General features: G+C 41.9%; 2 protein-coding genes across 2 annotated transcripts; both read right to left on the bottom strand.

Annotated features, from left to right (window-relative positions):
• Window positions 1-127: 127 nt before the first annotated feature.
• slc50a1 (solute carrier family 50 member 1) lies at window positions 128-7,951 on the bottom strand. Its single transcript, XM_005936082.3, has 6 exons — window positions 7,746-7,951; window positions 7,366-7,443; window positions 7,170-7,293; window positions 6,921-7,082; window positions 1,424-1,543; window positions 128-1,305 (listed from the first exon to the last, which is right to left on the bottom strand). Exons 1-6 carry the CDS (start codon window positions 7,811-7,813, stop codon window positions 1,198-1,200), a joined length of 660 nt encoding a protein of 219 aa, XP_005936144.1. The 5' UTR covers window positions 7,814-7,951; the 3' UTR covers window positions 128-1,197.
• A 4,565-nt stretch (window positions 7,952-12,516) lies between these two features.
• efna1b (ephrin-A1b) lies at window positions 12,517-23,154 on the bottom strand. The gene is made up of 4 exons (XM_005936081.3): window positions 22,860-23,154; window positions 14,190-14,485; window positions 13,910-14,098; window positions 12,517-13,767 (listed from the first exon to the last, which is right to left on the bottom strand). The coding sequence occupies exons 1-4, from the start codon at window positions 22,955-22,957 to the stop codon at window positions 13,646-13,648; spliced, it is 705 nt and encodes a 234-aa protein (XP_005936143.1). The 5' UTR covers window positions 22,958-23,154; the 3' UTR covers window positions 12,517-13,645.
• Window positions 23,155-26,410: the final 3,256 nt, after the last annotated feature.

Genomic DNA, 26,410 nt, shown 5'->3' with positions numbered 1-26,410 from the left:
AATCATACACACTTACCTCGTCACATGCATGAAAGCTCGTTACTGAACCCAAAACAAAACCTCCAAACTAAAGCACAAATTCCTCTACTTCAAAGGGTCAAGTACAGCCTCAGCAAGGAGAAAAAAAACAGCAGACAGTGACAGTTACGGTAAAAAATTTTTATTGATATGGCACCTTTCATTATTTAATGATAAAACACATTGTTTGTCCAGCAGAAAATGGACATAAATTTCTTCCTTTACAATATTTTCCCTTTTTTTAAATATAACTGTAACAAACTGCATGTGCTGTTATATATCCATTCAGGCTTTCAGGGAAGCTGGAGACTGTCATATGTGAGAGATGAGGTACACCCTGAAGAGGTCGCCAGTCTATCGCAGGGAAAAAGCTTAATTTATACTTCAGAGTCTAAAACATAAAACAGCATAGCCTAAGCAATTGGCTAACGCTGCTGTTAGCATTCGTACTTCTGTGTAGTGTGCCCGCAGAAGTCTGCAATTTCACCTCCAATACACTAGTTGGCAGTAAACTTTTAGTTTTGAGCTTATCCATTCTCTTCCAGTTGGTTCAATAATTGGCATCACATTTTACATTACATTTCTAGGGAGGTGTACATTGGTTAGGGTGCAGGGTTTAAGAAGAGTTTGTGATTATGACGTTATGGAGTAGATATAAATCAGAGGTATAAATCCCACTAAACATTCACACCTATTGCCAATTTAGAATCCCCAGTTAAACAAATGAGTGCATCTCTGGACTGTGGAAGGAAACAGGCCAGAGCACCCAAAGATCAACTCCACAAGAAAGGCCCCAGCTTGCCAGTGCATCCAAACCAGCACCTCTCTGCTGTGAGGCAACAGTGCTAACCACTGTACAATATATACGTTTTTAACCTCTAAAAATTCACATAAATCTTTAATGGCAAACATTACCTAAAAGAAGGCACTTAGAGACACAGAGAGAGACACGTAGTAACATGTCTAACAACTATCCGCAGAACAGTAACAGTTGAATCATATTAAAGACATCGTGAAATTTACTCTCAGCTGAGTAAAAGTCCTCATTATTCTTCCCCCCCAAAAAGTAAACAAAACACTTTACACGTCGAGTCACTCGGTGAGTTTGTTCCAACATGTAACTCTAAAGCTTTGTTGCCAACCGTCCATCCGTGAAGATGAATTTTTCAACTGTCAACATCATATGTGCACGGGTTTGTAGGAAGGCGAACCTTGATTGACTGACGCAAATTTCCAAAATAGATAAAATCTGATGAGGCTAGTGAAAATACCCGGTGTGTTTGGAACCTGGAAAACAAGCAAAACAAGGAAGAAGAAGAAGAAAAAACATGTTATCGCTTCAATCCTCACACAGCACTGACAGCTGAGCTTACAGGTATGCAAGTGTTTTTTCATGATGTCTTACCACAATATAGTAGTCGCTCAGCTGAAGGCCGTAGAAGACCCAGGAGGTTGAAGTGAAGAAGGTGGCTACAGTCAGAGGGAAGGACAAGCACTGCACGTTACCACTACGCACGATCTCTACCTGCAAAGGCAGAGAGGAGGAGGGATGCCATTAACATACACTTCAAAGCTGGATTATTACAGTTTTTAATATTTACAAGGGATCGAATTACCAACTGCTACATGAAAGGTGCCTTCAGTGATGACCCCTGAGAGAGAGAATTACTCTATTCAAATATCAACATACCAGCATGCCTCTTCAGAAGTGCTCTCTATAGACGTTCCCACAGCTACATTGTCACACACTTCCAATGCCGGAAGGAGTAAGTGTGCACTGCTTTGCCCACATTTTAACTATTGTGTCGTGTGCCACTTTATGACTGGCAGACTCTTCATGCTGCTTTTAAAAGGGGCCATTTGGAAGTGATATAAACACTGGGTACTTCTAAAGTGGTCAGATGACACACTGTACTCCATTTTATTTGAAGGTACTGAAACCCAAAAGAGAACTTAACTAAAGTGTTGATAACTCAGGGCAAAGGAAACCTATGAGTGTTTTAAATTAAGAGCTTAGGCAGTAAATTTACATTTATAGCTTTGTTTTACTTTCACAATATATTTAGTTGTCCTCTGGGTTAGTTTAAAGTATACATTATCTGGCTGCTTGTTGGAGTTTTTTTTTTAAATTCAATTATGGCTTAGAAATTTCACCACATTCCCAACCTGTAATTTAAAAAAACAAAAATGACATTTAAGCAGGCAGCTTTGGATTTTAAGTCATTTGTGCAGTGCCTACATCATTTTATATAAACTTTAAGCAGAAAACATAATGGAACCAAAGGGCCAGGGAACACACAAGACAGAAACTGGGAATAACAGGAAGACAGATGAGGGAAAGAAAGGCAGGAAGCTGACTGGGGGTCATTCGGTGCTGTGAGGCAGATGGAGGGAAGGAGACGAACAGGATAGAAGACTGAACCAGAAGATCAAATACAGTGACAAAAGGAAAGAGCGAGAACAGGGGATTTATCCCTTCACTGCATAGCTGCACATGCAGACTGAGATGATGTGAGCAGATGAATTAAAGTGAGCAGCTGCTGCCAGTGCAGTGGGTTCAACGAGGAACATGTTCAGGAAATGAGAAGATATGAGGTTCCTATTGTAGATACTAAACACAATCAGTGTTATCATGAATACAGTGAGGGTACTATGTAATGCATGTACACAATCACCTGCCACTATATTAGATACACCTATATAAATGCTTATTAACGCAAACATCTAACCAACCAATCATATCGTAGCAACTCAGTGTATTTACCCACGCAGACATTATCAACATGACTGCTGAAGTTCAAACTGAGCATCACAGTGGGGAAGAAAGGTGATTTAAGTGACTTTGAATATGGCATGGTTGTTGGTGCCAGACAGGGTGGTCTGAATATTTCAGACTCTGCTGATCTTCTTGGATTTTCCCAAACAACCATCTCTAAGGCTTGAATGGTATGAGAAAGAAAATTCCCGCTGACTGGATATTTTCTCTGAGTGCCTTGTTGATGTCAGGAGAATGGACAGACTGATTTGGGCTGATAAGAAGGCAACACCCATTACAACCAAGGCACGCAGAAGAATATCTTTAAATGTAAAACATGTCGAACCTTATGTCAAAGGTTCAAGCTGGTGGGGGTATAACAGTGTAGGGGAGACTTTCTTGTACCCTCTGGCCACCTTGGAATCAATTAAGGATTTAATCGCCACAGCCTGCCTGAGTATTGTTGCTGACCACCTTTATGATCACAGTGTGCCCATGGCTGCTTCCAGCAGTATAACACTCCATGCCACAAAGTTTAAATCATCTCAAATTGCTTTCTTAAAGATGACAATGAGTTCACTGTACTCACAGTCACCAGATCTCAAACCAATAGTACATCACAGATGTGAAACCAACAAATCTGCAGCAACTGTGTGATGCTAACATGTCAATATGGAGAAAGATCTCAGAGGAGTATTTCCAGCACCCTGTTGAATCTATACCATGAAGAATTAAGGCAGTTCTAAAGGGAAAAGTAGCAAGGGGTACCTCATAAATTGTCCAGTAAGTCTATATTGCAAAAAGGTTTACCCAAACAAAAATCTTCCTAGTAGCAGCCATTAGTTCAACTGATTATTTAACTCGCTGCTGCAAGGTTAGGTTCAATAGAATCTTTTAAATAAATGTTTGAAGTGACTCACAAATAATTTGAGTTCAAAGAATAAGAAACAATGTAACACCATTAATGCTGTGCTACATTAAAGAAAAATATGACCACACTAACAAGCCTATAATATATGAATTGTACAAGGGCAAGCACTGTGTGGGCTGCCTGTTAATGGAAAAAGCAATAATGATTCTGAATGAGCGGCAACAACCAGCAAGGAGTCCGCTACTAGTGGAGTTTCAAGTTTCAAATAGTATACTATGCTGTTTGAGGTTGGCACGTAGTAGAGGAGTATTTGCTTCGTGGGGCTGTTCTTTACCCTCTCAACCCTTTAGATTTCCTGCCTGACATTTCTAATCTATTAACTGCAGGCACAAGACATGAAACTGACACTGTCCATGTGCGAGCGAGTGTCATCATTCTGAGTTCACTGTGGAGGTCGACCGACCAATCAAACACTTCGTTGATTACGACACTTTTCATCTACTAACTTTTAGTTGAGGGGGGAGGTGTGCAGTAAAGCACACACAATATATGCATTTAAAGATCTACTTTTCTGATGCCTCTGGTTGAAGGAAAGTTCTTTTGAATCCAACCACCTGTCAAATGACTGTTTTTAGTGTAACACCCAATTGTTGAGATGTTCTCATGTAGCACAGGAACGTCTGGACTTATGTGCAAATGTTCTTCAGTAGTTTGGATAGAGATATTGTTGTTGCTCTGAACGAGAATTATTATAATAGCTGTGGCACACCACATGGCTCGATCCTGGGACTAACCTTCTTTAGCCTTTAAATGCTGCCCCTTGGGTGTATCATCAGGAGACACGGCACCAGTTTTTAGATAGGTGTTCATCGTAATCTGCTATGCTGTATCATAATACAAGTCTTACTGGTGCCCCCACTGAGGCTTTGATGGCTTAGCTCTTTCACGTGTTAGCCAAATGTGTTAATAATGACACCACAGAGACACTTCTTCACTGTTGTAAATATTCAGTTTGATTTAGGGTACTGCCTGGGTAGAGTGTGCAGAAGGCAGAGCACATGACACTGACTCTCATATCAGTGAAAACAGATGTTACGTGGACTTTGATCCTGGCAGATTAAATACTGTTTAACACCTGATCAGACTCTGCTGGGTTTTGCATTATCACAAGAACCTCCTTTGGGTAAGTTCTAAGAAAGCTCTAAGAAAGCATGTGTAAGATCGGCATATGTAAATCTTTTAAGACTCATAGCCAGTCCCATTTCTGGGCTCCTCGAGGACCTCAGAGTTTGTGGGGAGATTAAAAAAAATTACTTTACAAAATGACTTTTGCCCCCAGTGGCTGACTTTATATAGTGCAGAGGAAGGGAATTAATTTTCCCAACAGAAACTGGGACTGTTTTTGAGGGGTCCAAAATTTGAACTCAATACTAATTGTATATCTTTATAAGCTTATTGGTGCAGCCCTATACAGCAGTCCCAGTTTCTCATATGGCTTTTAGCAAAAATTAATTTCCCCCCAATCTAGTGTTTTTATTATGTCCTGAAAAATGTAATTAATGGATATGAGAATTATGTAGTAACATATAGGACAGGCTAAACTGGAAAGGATGGAAAACCAAAACAAAACAAAAGTGAAAACAAAACCAAAAAACATTTACCAGCTAAGCCCATCACCATTTACTGGAAATGAAGCAGCAAACTGCAAACTGACTTCATTAACTGAACAAAAATAGTATCCGTTTGGTATGCTATTAATTATCCCCATATGCACACTAGTTTTTATAAATATTTTTGGCAAGTCATTTTCTGATTCTACTTCATTTGAAAAACGCTGAGGTTTCACACTAAGCTCTGGATGGCTTTACTTTGGCCTGTAGTAACACTGTGAGGAATCTTAGAGTCATTCCTTACCAGGACATTGCCTTCAACCGTGCACATTAAACAAATACCATGTACGTTAAACAAATAACATTGCTTTCTTTAGTCTTTGCAATATTGCTATGAGTAAAATGAAAAATATTATATGTTTTTCAGCGGCTCCGTGTTGAATCCAAAGTTTAATTAAAATGCCATCTCCTCATGTGAAAGTTCTAAATGATCAAGCCTCATCATATCTTCCTCACAGACTGCTAGCTTACTTGTGGTTCCTGGGGCATTTTTTAAATACTTTTTTTGGCCTTCTTCAGTGCAGTGAAGAAAGGACAGCGAGAAGGGGAGAGACATGCGGCCGCGGGTCGGACTTGAACCCAGGCTGACCGCTCTCAGCCGTATGGGTTGCCTGCTCTACCTGTTCTCAGCTGCATTTGAATAAAACACCAAATCCACACTTAAGCTTAAATTTCAAAACTTACATTTTAACTAATGATTTTATCTACTGTTCTGATTTTATCTCTTTTGATTTTATATAATGTTTTGTTTGTTTGTTTGTTAATTAGTTAGTTTGTTTGTTTGCTTGTTTTAATCAATTTTAAATCATGCTTTTTATTTGTTTTTGTTTCTAATGTCTCTGTAAAGCACTTTGAATCACCTTGTTGTTGAATTGTGCTATACAAATAAACTTGCCTCGCCTTGCCTTGCCTCAATGCACTGAGCTAAACCAGCCGGGTTCCTGGAGCATTTAAAAGTAGAATGGGAGACAGATTCCTCAGCTTTTAAGATGCTCTTCTGTGGAATCAGCTCCCAGTTTGGGTTGAAGAGACAGACACCCTCTTTACCTTTAAGATTAAACTTTCCTTTTTAAAAAAAAAAATTTGTTTGGCTTTTAAATCAAAATGAGTTCTGAGTACTTTTAAATGTGCTTCTTTTAAATTCGGGTTTCCTTTTTTTAACTGTGTCATTAACTCGGTTTTATCCAATTTGATTACTTTATTCGTAAAGCACTTTTGTTGTTTTTAAATGTGCTAAAAATAAAAATAAACTTCACTTTTTGATAAAGATTATAATTAGGCCCGGAGCCCTTAAGCTGCATCAACATAGGAAGCGATTCGCAGTATTGTGCAAATCGACTCGCTTGCTGTGTGATGTCTTCCTGTTAAAAAGACAGTTCTTCCTCCCCACCCTTGCTGTTGTTAGCAGGATTTTCTCTCTACTACTAAAAGTTTTACCTTTACAATATAAAACTCATTAAGGTGAGTTTTTAGGTACTATCATCCAAATGTAACTGATTTCCAGATCATGTTCTGAAATATTATTCAGTTCAGTGAGAGAAAACAAACACAGGCGACGTTCTACACGCTGCCTGTATGTTGTGTTTGTCTGTGGTGTGAATTGTACCAGGTCGGTGAGCGGTGACAGGTACATGCTGACAGTGACCACGCTGCAGGTGAGTCCCAGCTGGCTGAGACGAATGTCTCCATCAGTAAGAAACATGGTGAAGTAGAGCCAACCGCAGATCAGTACAATCCCTGCTGCGAGGGTCTGGGAGGACACTAACCTCTGAAACCAACAAATACAGAGACAGATAAATTAAAGATCCAGCTGCAAGTAAGGAGAGCGCTTTATGACAGGTCTGACTATGCTGACCCTCTGCTTCGTGTAGCGGAAGTACATGATGATGTAAAGTATCTGGAGAAGAGCACCAATGATGTTGACCAGGATAATCGTCTGATCTCTCTTCAGAATCCCATAATACATCCAACCAAGGTTACTATAGAAACAACAGGAACATTAGTGATGATGCATCACAGTGAATTATGCAAAAGCGGAAAGAGAAACTCACTTGAGGCACGTGGTGAGGAAAGGGAGAAACTGGATATTGTCTGTACTTTTGGATTCTCGCATCTTTTTCAGGTCGGTCCTAGAAACACACACACACACGCATGCACATACACACACACACAGAAAGAATAAAAAACAAAAGAATAGGCTGGAGATGCTAATAGCAATTTAAACCAATAACTCCATGTTCAGTGTTAGTACTTTCTCGCATTCCTTCACTATAAAGTTGTTGTGATGCTACCAAGTGCAAGCAGTTCAGAAAATCTCCATCCTGTCTCAGTGGGATCTTGCTTTCTTCGTACTTTCTCCCATCCTTACAAAGTTAGAACAGGAAGTAAGATAAAACATAGATGCATGCAATTAACGATCATTTTAACTTACAGTCCAGTCGAGAACATCCCGACTGTGAACACGATGCAGGCCCATGACAGAAGCGACAACAAATCCATAGCGCGGGGAAAAATACGTGCTTTGTGCACAGTCTCCTTTTAATCACAAACTCTTAAACTGCCTGAGATGAAAGGTAAATATAACGACGCGGATGCTCTCACTGTATTTCCGTATTTGCAATCAGTGCCCTCCTGGTTCCTGTCCTCTGATTGGCTATAGGCTCAAAGGGCTGCTCCAATAGGGGGCTGAAACGATAAGGAACGTAGCGCTGGACGTAATTACGTTGCAAGAATTTTAAAGGTCCAGCGAACTGGATGATGACGAGTGACTGCCAGAGGGACACGGATGTGGGAAAGCTCATGGCACTCGTACAGTTTATTCAAAGCTTTTCAGCAGTCAGCGAGCATGAAAACATTCAGTATTTCCCGACCCGGAAGGCTCCGATTTTACACACGCATTTAACTTTATATGTCTTCTGTGGGTCTGTAATTGGCTTTGGATTTTATAAATATATAACCCGCCAGTTATACAGCAGCAACTGAATGCATGTATGCATGTAGACACGGCCAAGACCTGCGGAAGTTCAAAGTGAGCATCAGAATGGGAGGGGCGGATAATTTAAGATGATTTAAGTGTGATGTTCAAGTTTTTGAACATAAAACTTTTGTAGGTGACTTGTCTGATCTGCTAGAATTTGACCACACAACCATCAGTAGGGTTTACGGAGAAGCTGATAGGAGAGCAGAAAAGCAGGTCTAAATCTCTAAATACACAAACGTCAAACTTTCAAGCGTATAAGCTTCAGCAGCAGAAGTCTACACCAGGTGCCACACCTAAGAACAGACAACAGAGAGTACAGTTCACATGGGTTCACCAAAACTGGGCAACAGACGATTGGAAAATGTTGTCTGCTCTGATGAGTTTTGATTTCTGCTGCAATTTCCAGATGATAGGGTCAGAATCTGGCGTAAACAGCTTGCAAGCATGGATCCTGCCAGCCTTATATCATTGGGTCATGCTGCTGCTGCTGGTGTAATGGTGTGGAGACATTTCTTTGCCAGAACACCCTTACTAACATCTGAGCTTTGTTTAAGCACCGCAGCTACGTGAGTATTATTGCTGAGCATCTCCATCCCTTCATGACTACAGTGAACCCATCTTCTGATGGCTGCTTCCAGCATGTTGACCCGCAAAGTCACAAAGTAAAAACAAAGATCAAGTAAAATAAGCACAAAAAAAGAAATAAATAAAAAGTCTTTAAACTGTGAAAATTGTCTCGACAGCTGATAATTGTGGTTTATTAAAGTCTTAAATTTGATAAGTGGGGGTTTTTCTTGTGCAATATCCATACCCGTCATTTGATCTGTAATAAGATGTCCAAGATATTTGAGCCTATTACAGACACTAAGATTATTATCAGACAGTATTAAACTCAAGATTAGGAAATCTTAGATGTTTGTCCTCTTTGGGTCTGCAAACCATGACAAGACTCTTTAAAAAGCTGTATTAGATGTCAGGTTTCACACCATAAACAGAACATTATAACTGGAACAGTACAAATCGTGCACCCACTTTTACAAGCTTTCAACATCCCAGAAAAATCATCAAGCATTCGTACAGTAGTTATTAAAGGGACGCTGAAGATACGGGTTCTCCAAATGAAAAGATCACACTGGGAGCAATTTGATGTTTTCATTTTTTGTTATATCTCACCTTGTGGAAGTATAACACTAGGCTGATGCACAGAATAGGAAAATAAGGCAAGCTTTTCCACTGCTTCACATAATGCATCAGTCTTTCTTTCCAGTTTCTCCTTTCTGTGAATCACACATTTGTTTTTCACCCTGTATTCCAGTAGCACAGTCAAAAAAGAAAACCCAACTATTAGCCTATGATAAGAAGAAGGAGGAGAAAAAAAGCGTCTCATCATTACATCATTGTTCCAATCCCATATCACATGCTTGTAGCTTGATATCACACAGAACAGTCAGTGTGTGGATCCAGGCAAATATGCTGGATTTTATACTTTCAAAATGAGATGATTTCACTGTTTAAACTGAAAAATTAATTATGCACTCCACTGGGGTGCACCAGTGTTATTTGATTAATTTTATCTCATATGCATCATTTTTCAAGTAGTCAGCGTGCTGGGTGTCATTTCATGGGTATTACATCCAAGAATTAAGATTCATATTTAAAAGTTGTGCATTAAAACTTTCACTTATTGTTCGTCTCTCGGGGTAAATTTAATACGAATCATCTAAAGTTTGCTCATTAACTTTTCTTTGACCCTTCTTGCCCAACCACCCCGCCTCGCCCACTCCCCCATCGTCACCTGACTGCTCCCTCCTGTGTACAGCTGTCAGAGCCGAGCTGCTTTGTCACTCTAGACATTTCAAAACTTGACCTTTCTCAGCAGTCTCTGGTGTATAATTTTCACCCTTCTTCTTTAGTCTTTAGCTTTTAGTTTTAGCTTTGCATCTGTTTGACATTTAGTCTTTTCAGACATTTTTCTTTACTTGAAGGTCATTGCTATATTGATTTAGAAGAATTTTCTTTTTCTGATTTATGGTTGATCTTTTTGTTATTAAATTGCAATCCCTTTTCTTTTTGTGACAGTGTTTTTCATCGGAGCTGTTCAGACTCCTTCGAGTGTTGTGCCAGTGAAGCTGTTTACGTGTCTGCCTTTATTAAGTGAAAGTTAATGACCTTATGTATTAATTAAAGCATAAAATAAGAGCTAAAGTTTTGGACAAGAAAGATGGTAAAATACACTCACTGGCCACTTTGGTAAAAAATTGCCTCTTTTCTATTCAGAGCTGCAAAATTCTTCATGGCATAGATTCAACAAGATGCTGGAAATTTGCTCCACTTTGGCATGATAGCATCTCACAATGCTCCATATTTGTTGGCAACACATCCATGATGTGAATGCCCTGTTCCACCACATCCCAGAGGTCGTTTATTGGCTTAACTGTGGAGGCCATTTGAATGCAGTGAGCTCACTGTCATGGTCAAGAAACCAGTGTTAGATCATTTCAGCTTTCTGACATGGTGCATTGTTCTGCTGGAAGCAGCCATCAGAAGATGGGCACACTGTGGTCCCAAAGGAATGGATGTGATCAGCAGTGATACTCTGGAAAGCTCTAGGGAGCCCAAAATATGCCAAGAAATACCCCTCACATCATTACACCTCCACCAGCACCCTGAATCAGTGATACGAGGTGGGATTAATCTATGCTTTCGTCTTGTTTATGCCACATTCTGACTCTACTACCCAAATGTTGTAGCAGAAATTGAGACACATCGGCCCGGCAATATTTTTCCAGTCTTTTGTCGTCCTATTCTGGTGAGAATGTGCAAAGTTTAGCCTCAGTTTCCTGTTCTTAGCTGACAGGAGGGGCACCCTGTGCGGTCTTCTGCTGCTGTAGCCCATCTGCTTCAAGACTTGATGTGTTGTGCAATTAGAGATGCTCTTCTGCATATGGGTGTAACAAGTGATTATTTGTGTTACTGTTGCCTTCCTGTCTGTCCATTCTTCTCTGACCTCTTGTGCTGCTGTTCAATGGTTTGTTTGTTTTTTTGAATTTTTGGACCTTTGTCTGTGAACCTTATGTGGGAAAATCCCAGTAGATCAGCAGTTTGTGAAATACTCAGACCTGATGCTCAGTTTGAACTTTAGCATGTCACCTTGCCTAAATGTGTTAATGAGTAGTTGTACATGTAAATGTAATTAAGTGCCCAAATGATTTATATTTCAAAAACTTCTTGTCATATGTAGTAAATCACAATTTTAAACTTCAAGTATTGTATTTTAGTAGAATTTTCATTGATTTTACTGCGATACTGAGATTTACTGCACTGGAATAAAACCTTAAAATGATGTTTCTACAGTTTTATGCCATGTTTGTAAAAGCTTGTCCTCGAACTAATCTGAAAGCTCACTTTTGGTTTATGGTATTTGCACAGCTAAAGGAACATTTTTTGTATTATAAAGCATACATTTACTTTTTCACATAATGCCTGACATAATGTTGAACCGAGACATCAAAGCGGTGGAGACTACCATATTTAATCCATCCCATCAGGCACAGTTGAATGATGTCCTGCTTTATCCTACTGTACACATTTGTGGGTGCAGCATTGCACAAGATACCTGAGACTCTGTGATCATCTGCATTGAATTTAAGCTATGACGTTATCACGGAAAAGCAAACAGCTCAGTTCTAATGTTCTGATTTTGAGTGTGTATGTTGTGCGGTTTTACAAGGAACGGTGAGTTTTGACAGTTTTCAGTCAGCTCTGAGGTTTGTTTTCTCCTCATTCCAACATACAGCTGTGTGGACGGATGTTCAGCTTTTCCTCAAAAGGCGATGTTCAGAGAAGAAAAAGAAAGGGCAAAAACAGGGCAAAAAAAAAGAGTGAAAGAGTATGAGCAAGGAGGTGAGAGTGACACTTTCACACCCAGCTGTCAGTTCGCTTGTGGGCCTCCCTCTCTCTGGGTTCTTGGGTGTTTTTTTTGTCCCCCTCTTAGTCCATGTTTGGTTTTGAGTCTGAAATCTAAGCCCGGGTATGTTGTATCAGAGGAGATGAAAGCAGGAGAGGGCAGAGACGAGAGGCTGGGAAAGACATGGGGGTGGAAATGTGGAGACGGACAGAGGATAGATGGCTCTGCCAAAATATTGTGTCATCCATCCAAATCTCGATGATCTCAGCGGGTTATCAAGATCCAAAATAAGTTATGATAAAAAACAGACAGATCTTTTTCTTCTTTTTGGATTACATCACATTTTTATTTCACTAAAGATTTTTCACATCTTAAAACAGTTTCATATAGTTTTCTGTATGTACAAATGTACATATAAACATTTACAAAATGACACAAGCAAAAAAAAAAAAAAAGACAAAAAAATGTATTCTGGGAGATACCTTCAGTTTGAGGTTTCAGGAAGTGCGAGTGGGGCAACATCTGCAAACATCAGCCAGTGTACCATGATGCAGTCAAAACAATAGAAATGAGTGAATAAGTGCTGAAGATGCTGAGTTTTTCTTTGCTTTGTTCAGTGGCTCTCAACATTGGCTCACAACATCGCATGAAACCGTGTAATTGACAGATGAGGACTTAACAAAAACATAAATATCACTGCATCTTTTTTTTTTAGTATATGCATATCTTTAAGTTCTTGGAATACATTTTTAATTGTGGTTACATGAAAAGATTTCATCAGCATGAGCACCAATAGACATCACTAAAAGCCAGAAATCGGGGCGAGAACCACTGCTGCACCGTTAGAGCATCTGTTTTCTCAGGTTGCGTTACCACTGATAACATGTCAGATAACTTTAGAAATGTGGAGCATTATAACGAGGAGTTGAGTGCAACACAACATGACAAATATCCTACATATTGTGGCAGCTGCCGACAACAATACACAATATCAATAGTTTCTCTACATGTAGAGGAAGAAAAAGAGAGTTCACTAATGAAATGCACAGCTGTACCAGTGCTATGAAAATGTGTTGACACGTGACAGTGAGGATAATGTAATCTTGCTGCCGTCGATTTATAACAAAGCATTTGGATCGCTCTGTTTGCGACTTCGTTTATAATGAAAAAACAAAAATGTTCAGCTTAAATGGTCATAAGTGAGAATTTCAATCCTCAAAATAAAGTAAAAAAAAAAAAAAAGTCTCTGAGGTCCTCTTTTTTATTTTGGAGCGATCCACGCTCCACATTCACACACACAAAAACCACATCAAGCGCACGCTGAACAACACACACTGTCCATGCTCGTATAAAAAAAGTCTGTATAAAAAGAATCTCTGATCGTTCACGTCCCGGTGACCAGCATCGGGTTAGTAATGTCTCTGTTGTGGAGCTTTCACTGCCTTTAGTGTAGCATCAGGGCTAATAAGACTGGGATCAGGGCAAAAAGAAGTGAACGAGAGATCAGCTGTGCTGCAGAGTTGCCGACACTCCTCTGGACATTTGGCTCCATCGCAGCAGGGTCATCTGAGAGAAGAGATGGGAAGGACCGTTAGGACAGGATTTCATCACTCAGGGATGGTAAACACACCCAGCTGAGCTGGTCTTAGTCACAGCACCACTGTGATTATTTTCTATGTCTGGAATCTATTTTTTAAAGAATGCTCACCTGCTGGGAGACGGTTAGAGGGGTTGTGAACTCCTCCTGTAGCAAGGAAATTCACTTTTTCTCCTTCCAAGATTTTTTCTGTTTCACGTGCTTTGGATTTGTCATAGTGATTCTTTCCAGAGCCTTTATGTCCAACTACATCCACTCTCAGCCGCAGACAGTCTTTCCCATGGTGATGCATTGGCTTTGCTGACAAAGTGAGACAGAGGGAAAAGTTTAACACAAGGAACCTTCCTCTAACCACAGAAGACTGAGCAGAAATATCATTAAAGATACTTACAGATATAATAATAGCTCTCTCCCTGACGGAACTCCTTTCCCAGGGTGAAGGGGGTGAAGCGTTGAAACTTCTCCGAGAATTTTTCGGGAGCATGAGGAGCGAAGGGCCGCGAGCACTCCCAGCGGAGCTGATCGAAGGAGTGAGGCTTGCACACCTCGTAGTCCTCTCTCTCCACCATGTACAGCACGTAACGCTCAGCTGCATGCGACGGCACCTCGTCGTGGGTGTAGTGAGGGCAGATGATGTCCAGATAGTCATTGATGCGCACTTCCACCGTATACTCATTCCACTGAAAACTACAGGGGAGACAGAAAGAGACACGAGGTTACTGACAAATGTCCTCACCCAGTTTTCCAAAATGAGTAACAGAGGCGGATCTCATCTGTTGTTTTCGACACACACCCAGCAGAGCAGATAATACGCTGGATGTGTTCTGGATATTGATGAGGACTAGTTAAACACAGACACGTGCGGCAACTGAAAAGAGTCTTAGAGACATGAATAACACAAATAAACAGACAGGTAAAGCTGGGTGATGCCGTGTGAGGATGTGTTTTTCTGTGTGCTTGTGCAAACCTGTCTGAGCAACAGAATTAGAAAGAGGCTGATCAGGCTGGACTTGTTCAATTTGTTTTGGGGCGAGAAAACACACCCAGAATCGTACACAGCCCATCCCACCATCCCACACACTCGCACACCTTCTCTTTCTCTCTCTTCCCTTTGGGTGAGATGCACTTGCTTGAAACTAAATTACACATGACAGCTCAGCTCCAACAATCTTTTGGGGAGTTTTTTCTTCCCACTTTCTCTTTCGGTCCACTTTCCTCTCGGTACAGCTCACTGAGTCTTTCTGTCAAGTGTTTTTAAGCTCTTCTCTGGTTTCTGTCTCATTAATTTCTTCACCTGAATGTTTGTCCATCTGTGGCGGAGCTCCTGCCGTGACTTTTCTGGCTAATTTGCCGCCTCTATCTCTATCTTCTTTTTCTCTGATTTCCTCAAAGACACAGAGAGACTAGGTGGGGAGCCAGACTATCTCACTCTTTTTCTTTCCCTTTTCATCTTTACCCTTCATTTAGTTTTATGGCTTCTTTTAAGCCTCCCCAGCTCCTTTTTGTGCTCACTTCCTATGCTTGTTTCGCCCCGGGAGTCCTAATGAAGTATGGAGAGGCGGTAGAAAAATAAGTATATTTCCTGTAAAGTCTCACTGCACATTAAGTGGTGACGATGTTCAGTGAGGATATAGAAGAAAAAAAAAAAAAGCTTCACTGTAGTAAAACTCTTACTATTTGTTAAAAAATAAGCTACTAATCCATTAGGACCAGATTTATCGGCGCAAAGGGGAAAGAGATTTTAATGAACTCCAACCTTTCAGTTTCATCATGCGTGCGAAGTGCAGCTGGCCTGTGCACAAATCTCGCCATCAACCAGGAGGTGAAGAAAGACTGATATTTGCGCATTACTTCCATGACATCCTCAGGGATAAAAGCTCTAATCCGCAAATTCAATCTGTGCTTATGAGCAACTGCTTGTGGACGCTTGCGTCTCACATGTTGCGCGGAGTGAGAGTGACAAGAAAACAACCCCTGTTTATGTGCGTGTCCTGTCATCAAAGCGAGACGCGGTGCCTCCGAGACCCTCCCCCTTCTTCCCCTCCCGTTGTTGTGGCTCCTGTCAGGACACCCCTGACCAAGTCACAGACACCCTGGCTCCAAAATGAGGGCCTCTAACCCCTTCTTCCTGCCTCTGTGTGTGCGTAACTGTTTGTGTGCATTGTGTGCGTGTGTGTAAGGGTTAGTGCTGACCTACCTGTCAAAACACGCTTTGTTAGCTGAGCACAGCTCTATACTTGTTTTCCAGGGCTAATAAGCTGATCACTACCCTGAGCTTTCTCTCTGAAAAGGCCCTTTGTAAGTGTGTACACTTCTGTGCAGGTGTGTACGCCTTTGTTTGTGTGTTTATCTGCGACTGTGTGTGTGTCTTGGGTCTACAAGGGCAAGTGCTTTACTGAAATGAAAAGACACATCTGTAGCAGCCTAATTAGCCAAATAAGCCGTGCCTCTCATGTTGCTCCTCTCTACTGTTTTCTTCAGTCAAACCAGTAATAACAGGGTTGGGTAAAACAAGACATTTGGAGGTCTCTAGTGGTTCCCTCTGAAGTAACGAGTAGTTTTAAATTGTATAGGATACACCTTTTTCCCCACAGTGTGTCCTTGTTAGCGGTCTGGCCGACCTCCATGTGAAAACGGGCTTGTCAAAAGCCAACAAAACAGATAGATTTTGTTGCTAATTTCATTCACGGCTCATGCTTTTAAGAAAACTCTCCTTTTATTCTTCTCTTCACCTCCTCACTTCCCCTCCTCCTCGCCACCATTGGTCTGGCTAATTAAAAGCTGTTAGGGGTCTGGGGCCAATGTGTTCTCCTGAAAAGGAGGGGAGGAGGAATGAATGGGATGTAATTATACCCTTTCCCTCCCCAAAGACAGAATGCCTGAAGGCTACACGGCCCCTTCAACCCCTTCTACCTTAACCCCTATGGAGCTTTCACTACCCTGGCTGCTGTTTACGTGTCTAATGTGTGTCCCAGTGGCTGATTTTGGTGGTTTAATAAAACCTTCTCACACTTCTGTATTATTTTAATTTCAATTAATGCTTTTTTCTTTTTCTTTTTCTTTAAATCTCCACCTATTCGTGCCCACTGAATTCGCTCCGTCTTCAACTCCACCACCCTCTTTACGTCTTCATTCATCAAAGCTCTGCACTCTAGCATCTCCCCGCGTCTACACTAGCCTCTGACTGGCAGTTCTCGGGAGAGTGAGAGTCGCGTTAATGTGATAACTATGTCCTCTATGAGACGGAGAGCCAGGTGTGTGAGCTGTCGCAAACCTACTTTCCACATTGCATCTTCTTCTTCCCGCCTATTGCTTTGTGTGTCTGTGTTTTCAAGGGAGAGGGATTCTCTGAAGACCCCTTATCCAGGGCGTCTCATGCCCCGGGCTTATGAGCACATCTGTTTATCAAGGTCTGTTGGAGCCTCTTGTGCGTGTGTGTGTTTGTGTGTGTGTGCATTTTCCTGCATGAGACTGAGGTATGGGTAAACAGCAAAGGTTGAAGGTGGCTCTAGTCTTCCTTTTCTGCAGGTCATTCCTTAATACAAAGTTACTCTGATTGCGGTGCATGTGTCGTGAAGGTACAAAACAGAATAGTTATTACTGCTCCTTACTGCAGGTGACTTTTGCAACACTTCTAGTCACTAAAGCTTTGAAGTTTTGCAATTGTCTTTGCTCTGCTGTTGGCTACCCCCCCCACTTCCTGTCTCCCTTCTACAGCCCTTCCCACCATTTGTCCCCCTGAGCTCGCTCTGGGCTCGCTCAAACTACTGACACAAGGAGTCTGTCTTTCACTGTCCGTCTGGGGAAAGTCGCAAACTGGCAGCCAGGTCAAAAGGTTACAGTTCAGGGTCGCCACTTCTCACCCGCACTAGCATCCGAGTCAGCACCGAAGATATATGTTTCACACACACAAAAACAGAGTCACGGAGAGAGTCAGCACGTCTGAAACATCAAACGCACGCACCACTCCCCCCTCTTCTTCCATTTTTTCCTCAGGTAATCAGTAGTAAGTGTACACATACACACAGGAATGTCACAGCAGAGGGGGCGAGGGGGGTGGGGGCTGCAGTTCGGATAGTTTACAGTGTTCTCACAAGGCGCGCTCATCAAATTTCCAGCCCCACTCTTACACACTTTTACTTTGAGGTGTACACTTAATACCCGATTAATTTGCTGTGGTATGACAGATTCACACCTCCTTTCACACGGGTGTGAGGAGCTGTCAGTGGTTCTAATGGGTTTAGCTGCTCACTAGTGGGCAGCTCCATTAGAGCCAATCTAATATAAAATGAAAAGTCTTCCTATATTACTGCAGCTTCCCGTGTAATCTACTCCCTTCTTTCTATATCTCATTGTATTACAATAAAAACAAAAACCACGGGGGATCTCTTTCCCCACTATGTGCAAATACAACCTGATGTCGATAAAATGATTACATTTTAAGCAGTTTCAAGAAATGTGTGTTCATATATGAAGCAATCCCTTTGCAGGATGAGAGCCTTTAAAACTGTCAACAATGGCCTTTCTCACTTATTCACTTCTAAACTTCTTCCCTCCCTTCATCCATCACTGTCCGGCCTCTCCTCCCTCCGTCTGCCTCTCTTTTATTCTTGCAAATTTAGCCCCCACCCCCACCCTCCATCTTCTATTTGTCCTGTCTCTTAATGCTGACATAATATACCAGAGCTCTTCATCCAGGCTAATTTCTCAACACAAATCCCTTTCACCCTTCTCTCACCCTGCGCCCAGGCCTCTTTCCCGCCTCCTTTTTCTCTTTTCACCGGTCCCCTCCTTTTTGGTAGCCTCCTATTCTGTCTGTGATGAATAGAAAGAGGCCAAATGGTATCATGCTTGGTTTAATATGCTGGAGGTCATGTAGAGTTAATCTGTTGGCCCGTTTAGCTGAGGGAGAAAGGGCACAAGTTCACTAACTTCTAAGAATTTACATCAAATATTTAACTTTTTTTAATTTAAAAAAAATGAAATGAGTTTTAACTGATGCAAAATAAACCATCTGCAAGAACATGAGCTGAAGTATATCTGCTGGTGAGTCAGCCTTAGGGGGGGCGCTAGTGAGCTTCAAGTGGGCAGCACTGGTCACGGTATGTCTGAAATTCTATGAATGAGCAGTGTACACATACGCGTGCTTGCCCATGCTTAGGACGATAACACCGGGCGAAAACAGGGCTCTCTAATGTTAGCAGAACGGGAGCTGATAGGTGCTTCGTTCTCCTCTGATGGAAAACTACTGGGGCAAAAACAGAGGAAGGTCTGTGAGGATGAGGGGGGACTGGTAGAGAAAGGGGAGGGGGGAAGGAAATCTGGACTACAGATAAGGAGCAGAGAGGAAGAGCAGAGAGTAAAACAGATGAGTCTGCAGACGTGATGCAAAAAAAAGCCCGAAAACAAACCTAAAAAACAATATATACTGTTGTTGTAAACTATGGTAACTAAATCACCCCAGGTGCTTCGGTGCTATCATGTGTGAAGATATGCGAGAACATTTATAAGCACATTAGGTAAGAGGACAGTTATATCAGCAGGGAATAGGCACAAAGCCTCCTGATAACGATGGGGCAAGAATCATGTAAAGCTAAACTGAGATATTGCTGGAAATTGATTGTTCTGATGGATCCCATCTGGGAGATTATTGTGGGAATGATGCAATGTGACAAATAAAGGTTTTAAGTAATTTACATACATTCTAACAATTACCCACTAATCCACACACACACACACAAACAGAAAAACAGAGAAGCGTTACATCACAGGATCCCAGGGGCATATACATAGAATGAATATTCCAGGATGATGGTTTTGTGTCGGGTGTTCTGGGTCAGATGGTCAGATTACAAGCTGTCTGTACTCGATGTTAGTGTGTGTGCGTATGTGTGTGTTCCCATTCTGGTGAGATTACAGCCCAACAACCAGACACGACAGAGAGCGAAAGAGAGGGAGAAGGGTGATGAGAGGAGGGGGGCGAAGTGTGTAATAGTTGGGATTTAAAAGGAGGTGGGAGTACATTGACCCCGTTCACCTAAAACTGCAGGCAACGTGTACATGTACAGGCAGGCCTGGCTGCATCAATAACAGTGAAGGCAGGCCGAGCCAGACACAGGCTGAGATAAACAGAATATAACATTACACCAAACTCCTGATAAAGATATTTGCACAGATACCAGAGGCATGGGACACAAACCCATGCCACTGGAGATGGATGAAGGCAGCCAAACAACTCAGATATGAAAGATTAAAAGGATGCAGCGGAGTAGTGTGTCGCTATCGTCCGTATTTGGATTTAAAAATGAGGCGATCTCGAATGTGCTTGAATCAGTAAGTAGAGAGAAAAGGAGGGCTTGAGGCTAGCGGCCAGTCTGGGAGAAGACCCAACTGTTAAAAGAGAGGAGTAGGAGTGGAAAGATGGAGAAGAGGAACAGACAGGTACAAGGCAGAGAAACACACAGACACACACTCATGCACAGCTGACAGAGTTGAGTATAGTAACAGCGGGGTGGAATGCTGGCTGTGGCTAATATTAACAGCGAAGTCGTCCCCCTTATGCCCCCCAGTGTGTGGAAGTGCGAGTCACACATTTATCACGTCTCGGTGAGGCTGCTTACGGTAACCGGTCACTCCCTATTTTGCTCTGACGCCGAGACACGTGAACTCCGAAGACCCAGAAACAATCCGTGAACTCTCAGTTCACAACAAAAACATAATTGCTTCCTGTTAAAGCCAGGAAGTTAAATCTCTCCCTCTTTCTCTCTCTCTCACACACACACACACACACACACACAATGAGATAGTAAAGACACATACACGCACACAACCACACACAACACACACAGCACACACACACACACAATGAGATAGGAAAAGAAAACACGCACACTAATAAAGCTGACACAGGTAGAGACAAGTAGCGTAAAAACAAGACCAGACCAGACTGTGAAAAACATGCCTCGCCACCTGTCGTGTAAGAAAACGATACACAAACAAAAACACTGGATCAAGTCCCTAAAAAGACTTGAAGTGAAGGATTAAGCAATAATCATTAAGTCACGCTTACACATGAGTACACATACAGATTGTATTAAGAGGCAAACACGCACACCTAAGGTGTTACCGGTTTCTTCAGATCTCTATATGAGTGGGCAGGCTACTGCCATCTGGTCACTGTCCTCCACCTAAGACAGATCACTGCTGCTCACAATCCTACCAAGAATCAATTAGCATCAATTATCCACGGCCCACTTCCACCAAAGGTCGCTGATGGGTCTACTTAATCCTCTGAACAGGTGACTGATAGATCACTGGGGACAGTAGTAGGCAGGTGGGCTTTTAGTCGGGCAGGAAATCACAGGACTGCGAGACGATGGAAGAGCGAAGAGAAGGAGGAGGAGGAGTGAGAGTGAATTGGGGGATGGTGATGTAGAGCCGAGGGGGTGATGGACTGAGGGGCTAATAGAAATCAGACTGTAAAATATGAGAAAAATAAAAATAAGTGGAATGGGGGTTTAGTTCCACTCCCTGTGAAAATGTGTTTTAGAGACAGACAATAAGCAAGCGAAAGTGTGCCAGAGTAGAAGCAGAATATATCCACAAGTGTCTCTGATCCATTAACTGTTCTATGAAGCTTATCTCTGCCCGTTTGTCTGTCTTTGTCAGAGTCTATGTTTAGCCATGTGGCACATTTGGGATTAGTGTTATATTGTGATTTTTCTTCTAGTTATGCAACTCCCTTTCTGGAGCAAAAATAGTGCAGAGTTGGATTAAAAACAGCAGACATAAGATCTGACTTTGTATTAGACCACCCTAATCTCTCTTGCTCTCTCTCTCTCTCTGCCTCCTTTCCCCCTCCAGCCTTTCTTATTTGAAGTAAGCCTCCGAGATCCAGTTTCTGTCCTTTATGTGGAACTGACTGGAAGACTCTGGTTACACGTTTCCTTCTGTGAAGTTACCTTTACCTCCTGTCCCACCTGAACATGACTCCCTCCCTGGTTTGTAGTGACTCAGGTGTATAACTCAGGTGGGTCAAACCTGGTCTGTTGACTCACACACGGACTAACTTATGACACTAACACTCCTCGTGACGACAGGACTTTTCCATTAGACTTCTTATCCAATTATCGGGACAATTGTTTTCCATGCTGCAGGGCTCTTTTTAGCCCCGCGTCTATTAACAATGTTAAAGGGCAATTAGAAATGTAAGCTAATCTGACTAAAAAGCCATAATGGCTTTTGCCCTTGTTTCTTCTCTGTGGTGGATTTTAATCGACCTATCTCAGCAGCAGAACCTCGCAGAGCGTCCTTCTGTTTCAGCTCGGTTTTAAAATAATACCGTCTTTCAAACGTCGGGATCACCCGCTCCACGCTAAAAGCTCAATAAATCGCGCTGCGATATGTCAGGCCCGATCGATCCCGCTGAGTGGTCGGATACCATTACATTTCTGACCTCAAAACAAACTAATCAGCAATATGCGCCCCTCTCTGTGTGACTCACCATCTCTCCTCTCCAATGAAAAACCTCTTTAAATTGCCTGATGCCGTATCTTTGTAAATATATTAGGGAATTAACTCGTTTTTATTGCTTAATAGAGTCATCTTTCCATGACACGCACAGTGCACACAGGTGCAAACCCTGCAGACAGCACTGGCCAAGTTCATACTCGTCGATCTATTTTTTTACTATTAGAGTATGTCTGTGTCTATGCGTTGCGGTTAAATATAGTGACGAATCTGTCCAGGCACTTGCTCACAGTCTTCTGCTTTTACATCCATCTGCTGCTGGGTGCTGTAGCACTCTAAAGCCACGGCTATAAAGTCACAGAGATCTTTAATTGACATATGAAGAAAGCATGGCAAGTCCGCGGATGCGAGTATGTAGGATAAGACTTTACATGTGTCAAACTTAAGAAAGTAGGATGTTACCGTCATTCCCCTCTGGACAAACTGGGAAACACCAGACAGTATGATTGACCCAGTACACCACTCACTTGGCTTCCCATGCTGCACTGAACATCCCCTATAACACTACCCCAAAGCACAGATCAGCACTTACTTTGCGTTCGAGCTGTTCCAGTAGACGCTGTGTCTTTCCGCGGAGGCAAACCAAGAACCGATGGTCAGCACCAAACATAGCAGACACACCACATCCATAGCTTCTCTTCTCCGAAAGGAACAATGAACACCTTTAAAGCGGTAACTGACGTTTAAAGGACTTCACTTATGGAAGATGTTAATGCGCGCACGGAAACCAACTGAGGATTTTACGCGCTGTGTGTAGTAAGTAGTGCAAAGTAACGCTTCTCACTACACGCTGTTGTAGGTCTTGACTGTATCACAGAAGCGCAACTCTATTTTGTATTGCAGAAGCTCCACCCCGTCGTGGTGTCATCAGTGAAGTCCCCGCCCCACTGGAGACGCGCTCTCCAGCTGCTCACGAAAACAACAGCCCGGCCCTACTCGTAGTAAACTGATAACTTTATAGAAACGAAAGTAAATATAAAAATTGTTTTTGCTTTGTTTAAGAAAATATGGTAGAAAACGCTGCAGTACGGTGTTTCAAGTGTTGGCAGATCATAATTACCTCTACCTTATCATATAAGCAACACTATATCTTAGCACTCGTTTTAATTTGTTTTAAGTATTTTGTTTTCAAAAACACATGGATTTGGATTAACGCGCGATCATGCTTAAACTAGACGTTTGTCCGGTATATGAAACAGTAATCGGAGAAATAACTAGTAACCAGCTCTACAGAAACTTTAGTGGGAAAAGCGGACAAATTTTCCTTCTTACAAGTAGTTGTAGAAATAATCATTTAAAGTACTACTAGATCACAAGTACTATAATTTTTTATTTCCTGTAACTAAAAATTAATCCAAGACTTAAAGGAGATTCATACAGATTTCAGCAACTGTTGTTTTGTTTTTTTAAGTTGTTGTTCTTTTGTAACACTGCTATGTGTCACTCTTAGGCAGTGTTGCTTCTCTTTGTGACGTCTGTAGTTGCTGGTTTGTTATTATGCACTGTAAACCAGCTTGTTCACTGAGCTGTAAAGCATACAGATGCACATAGGTTGCTTCAACACAAAAGAACTAAATATTGTGTATTAAACATCATTTTGGATCTGATTGTTTTACTACTTGTCCTTTGATCGCTTGAGAATGTTCTGCAGAAAGATGCACGGGGTCTTTAAGGGTATTGCTGTCTAGGCATGTTTTGTCAGATAGTAAAGAATTACTACAATCTTATCAGTAAGTCTAATCTTGTGGTGTCTGCTTATAGCTGTGGTCCTAGACAGGTAACTTTAGAAAACAAACTCACAGATGGAATGGATAAAGTCCAGATCGTGGGGTGTCGACGGGATTGTGGCCTCAGCAGGAGAGGGCTTCCCTCGAGCAGGCATGGAGCGCAGCCTGGGTTAGCTGCTTCAGAGGCCCAAGACTTCAGGGAAAAGGCAGGAGGCAGTGCGTGTGTGTGTGTGTGTTTTATATGCCTGACTGTCCCTAGGCTTAGCTGGGCAGGCATACACACATCCTGGATCACAAACACAGACACACACTGTATATCCTGCAGGCGGTGGGGGTTAATCATAGCTCAGGGTGCTTTTCCATAATGCCTCCCCCCAAAATAAGGTTAAAGTAAAGTAAGACGATGAAGAATTGAAAAAGAAAACTGGGACAAGAGGTCAGTTTTAACAAAAATGAACCCTTTTGGTAATTTGTTCTAATGCAAACCCAGATATTTCTGCAGTCTTTTGTATATATTTTTCTTCTGTGGGATGATAAATATTGCTCCAGCTCCATAAATGTCTATGATCTATCAGACTACCAACAACAGGACTCTCCAGTTCTCTCTCATACACAGCACCAGGAGTGACTGTTGAACTGTCCTTCACTGCCAGCACACTTCCGGCACTCATGCTCGGGGTCTCCCGGTGATCTGTTCATCTAACACACAACCAAGCTCGCAATAAAACAGAAACCCACATTCAGAATTTCACAACCCCCACATGCACCTCCTTTGTGCTGCTGCAGCCAACAGTCAGATGGCTGGGATCTCCCATCATGCACGTGCATCATATATACATGTGTACAAGCACACACAAAGATGTAAGCATTCTCTACGGCCGGTTTGACAGCGTTGTTGCCAGTAGAAACAATACATGATTCTCAGAGTGAGACTTAATCCTCCCATAGTGCGCCCGCACACACAGACACACACATACACACACATACAGAAAGGGAATACCGGGGATCCAGTGAATGACAGAAAGGTAGAGAATAAGAAGATGTCTGAAAAGGAGAGAAAAAAGCAGCTCACTGAAAAAGTGTTTCAGAAGATGGAAAATTTGACAGTTCTAAAAGTGGATTAAAGGAAGTTGGGGAAGACCTGACAGCCATACAAGCCTTTCAGGGAGCATAAACCATCTTGTTTATATTCCAAGGACTTGTCTCCAGGCCTCAAAGTATCTGTCACATGTTGTTCAGCACGCTGTGGAAATCCTACAATTGCATAACCTGTTTAATTAAGACAGGAAGCTAGTGGCGCTACCTGTACCTGGCAATGCCTGTTTTTTCAGTTTCGCTCTCTTTCAACCACATCAAAAATGTGATCATAATTTTTACGGAAGATAAACACACAGCAGAGTGCTGTGTAAAGGAACAAATCTATAAAACCAAAACATATGGTGTCAGAGCTACAAGAGAAGTTTCGGTCCAGACAGAATAAATGTTTTGATTGGAGGAGTGAAGAATATGTGGGAGGCAGCTATGTTTTAAAAAAGGAAAAAAAAATCTGATTTCTATCAGTCTATTAAATTTTCAGTCTTGCTTCTTTCTTCTACTCCTTCCTCTCTGCTCTCATCCTGTCAGCCCCCAGGTGGGGATCAGAGCTGGCCAGGGATCTGTGTTTAAAGATTTGAAGAGGTTTCTTTAGAGACACACACACACATATACACACAAATGTGAAGGAGTGTTTAACAGGGAGGCAAGGATAAATTGGAATGAGGTGGAGTGAAACTTTGAAAGAACAACAAAGAGGTGTTACAGTTTAAAAGAGGCATGGAAACACTGGGCGTGAGCCGCACTGGAGTGCAACAAAAACCAAAACGGGGATGGTGGAGACCAATCTTAGCAGCTGTTGTTTAATAGAGTATCAACACATCTGTCCAAACACAATGGCACAGGTTTTTATTGTGGAGTTTAAAGATGTGTAGAAGTTCTCTGATCCCTGGTTTTATCTCTCTCGTTGGTGCATTAGCAGAAGCGAGATGTTATCCTTTTGATCACATGTCCGTCGTCTTTTTTGTCCCGATGTTATCACACCATCGCTCGTCTGCCCTCGAGCCTCTGCTGCTAGTGTACCATTAATGTTGCTTAACCTTCCTCACAAAAAAGAGCCTTAGCTAGCAATGGAAAAAAGGTCACATGGAAGATTAACATTATGCTATAATAAAGGGGTATAAAGGGGCTTAAAGGAGCTAAATCAGTGTAATTTGTGTATTGACTCTAGTTGATCACAGATTGTATTTCAAAGAGCTGCCTTTTGTTCACCCAACCTCTATCATTACCGTTAGCTTAGGCTTGTTAACACTTGCCATTGTTT

The sequence above is a fragment of the Haplochromis burtoni genome, unplaced genomic scaffold (assembly GCF_018398535.1).
Source record: "Haplochromis burtoni strain Fernald_Lab_line unplaced genomic scaffold, NCSU_Asbu1 Contig_204, whole genome shotgun sequence".
Taxonomy (NCBI): Eukaryota; Metazoa; Chordata; class Actinopteri; order Cichliformes; family Cichlidae; genus Haplochromis; species Haplochromis burtoni.
This window is presented reverse-complemented; position numbering and strand designations above follow the sequence as displayed.

Coding starts and splice junctions, on each gene's coding strand:
- efna1b (XM_005936081.3), bottom strand. CDS start 22,957: ATGGATGTGGTGTGTCTGCTATGTTTGGTGCTGACCATCGGTTCTTGG. Junction 14,099..14,189: donor AGAGAGCTATTATTATATCT/GTAAGTATCTTT, acceptor TCACTTTGTCAG/CAAAGCCAATGCATCACCAT. Junction 13,768..13,909: donor CTCTAACCGTCTCCCAGCAG/GTGAGCATTCTT, acceptor CTCTTCTCTCAG/ATGACCCTGCTGCGATGGAG.
- slc50a1 (XM_005936082.3), bottom strand. CDS start 7,813: ATGGATTTGTTGTCGCTTCTGTCATGGGCCTGCATCGTGTTCACAGTC. Junction 7,083..7,169: donor TCCGCTACACGAAGCAGAGG/GTCAGCATAGTC, acceptor TGTTGGTTTCAG/AGGTTAGTGTCCTCCCAGAC. Junction 1,306..1,423: donor TGAGCGACTACTATATTGTG/GTAAGACATCAT, acceptor CTTGTTTTCCAG/GTTCCAAACACACCGGGTAT.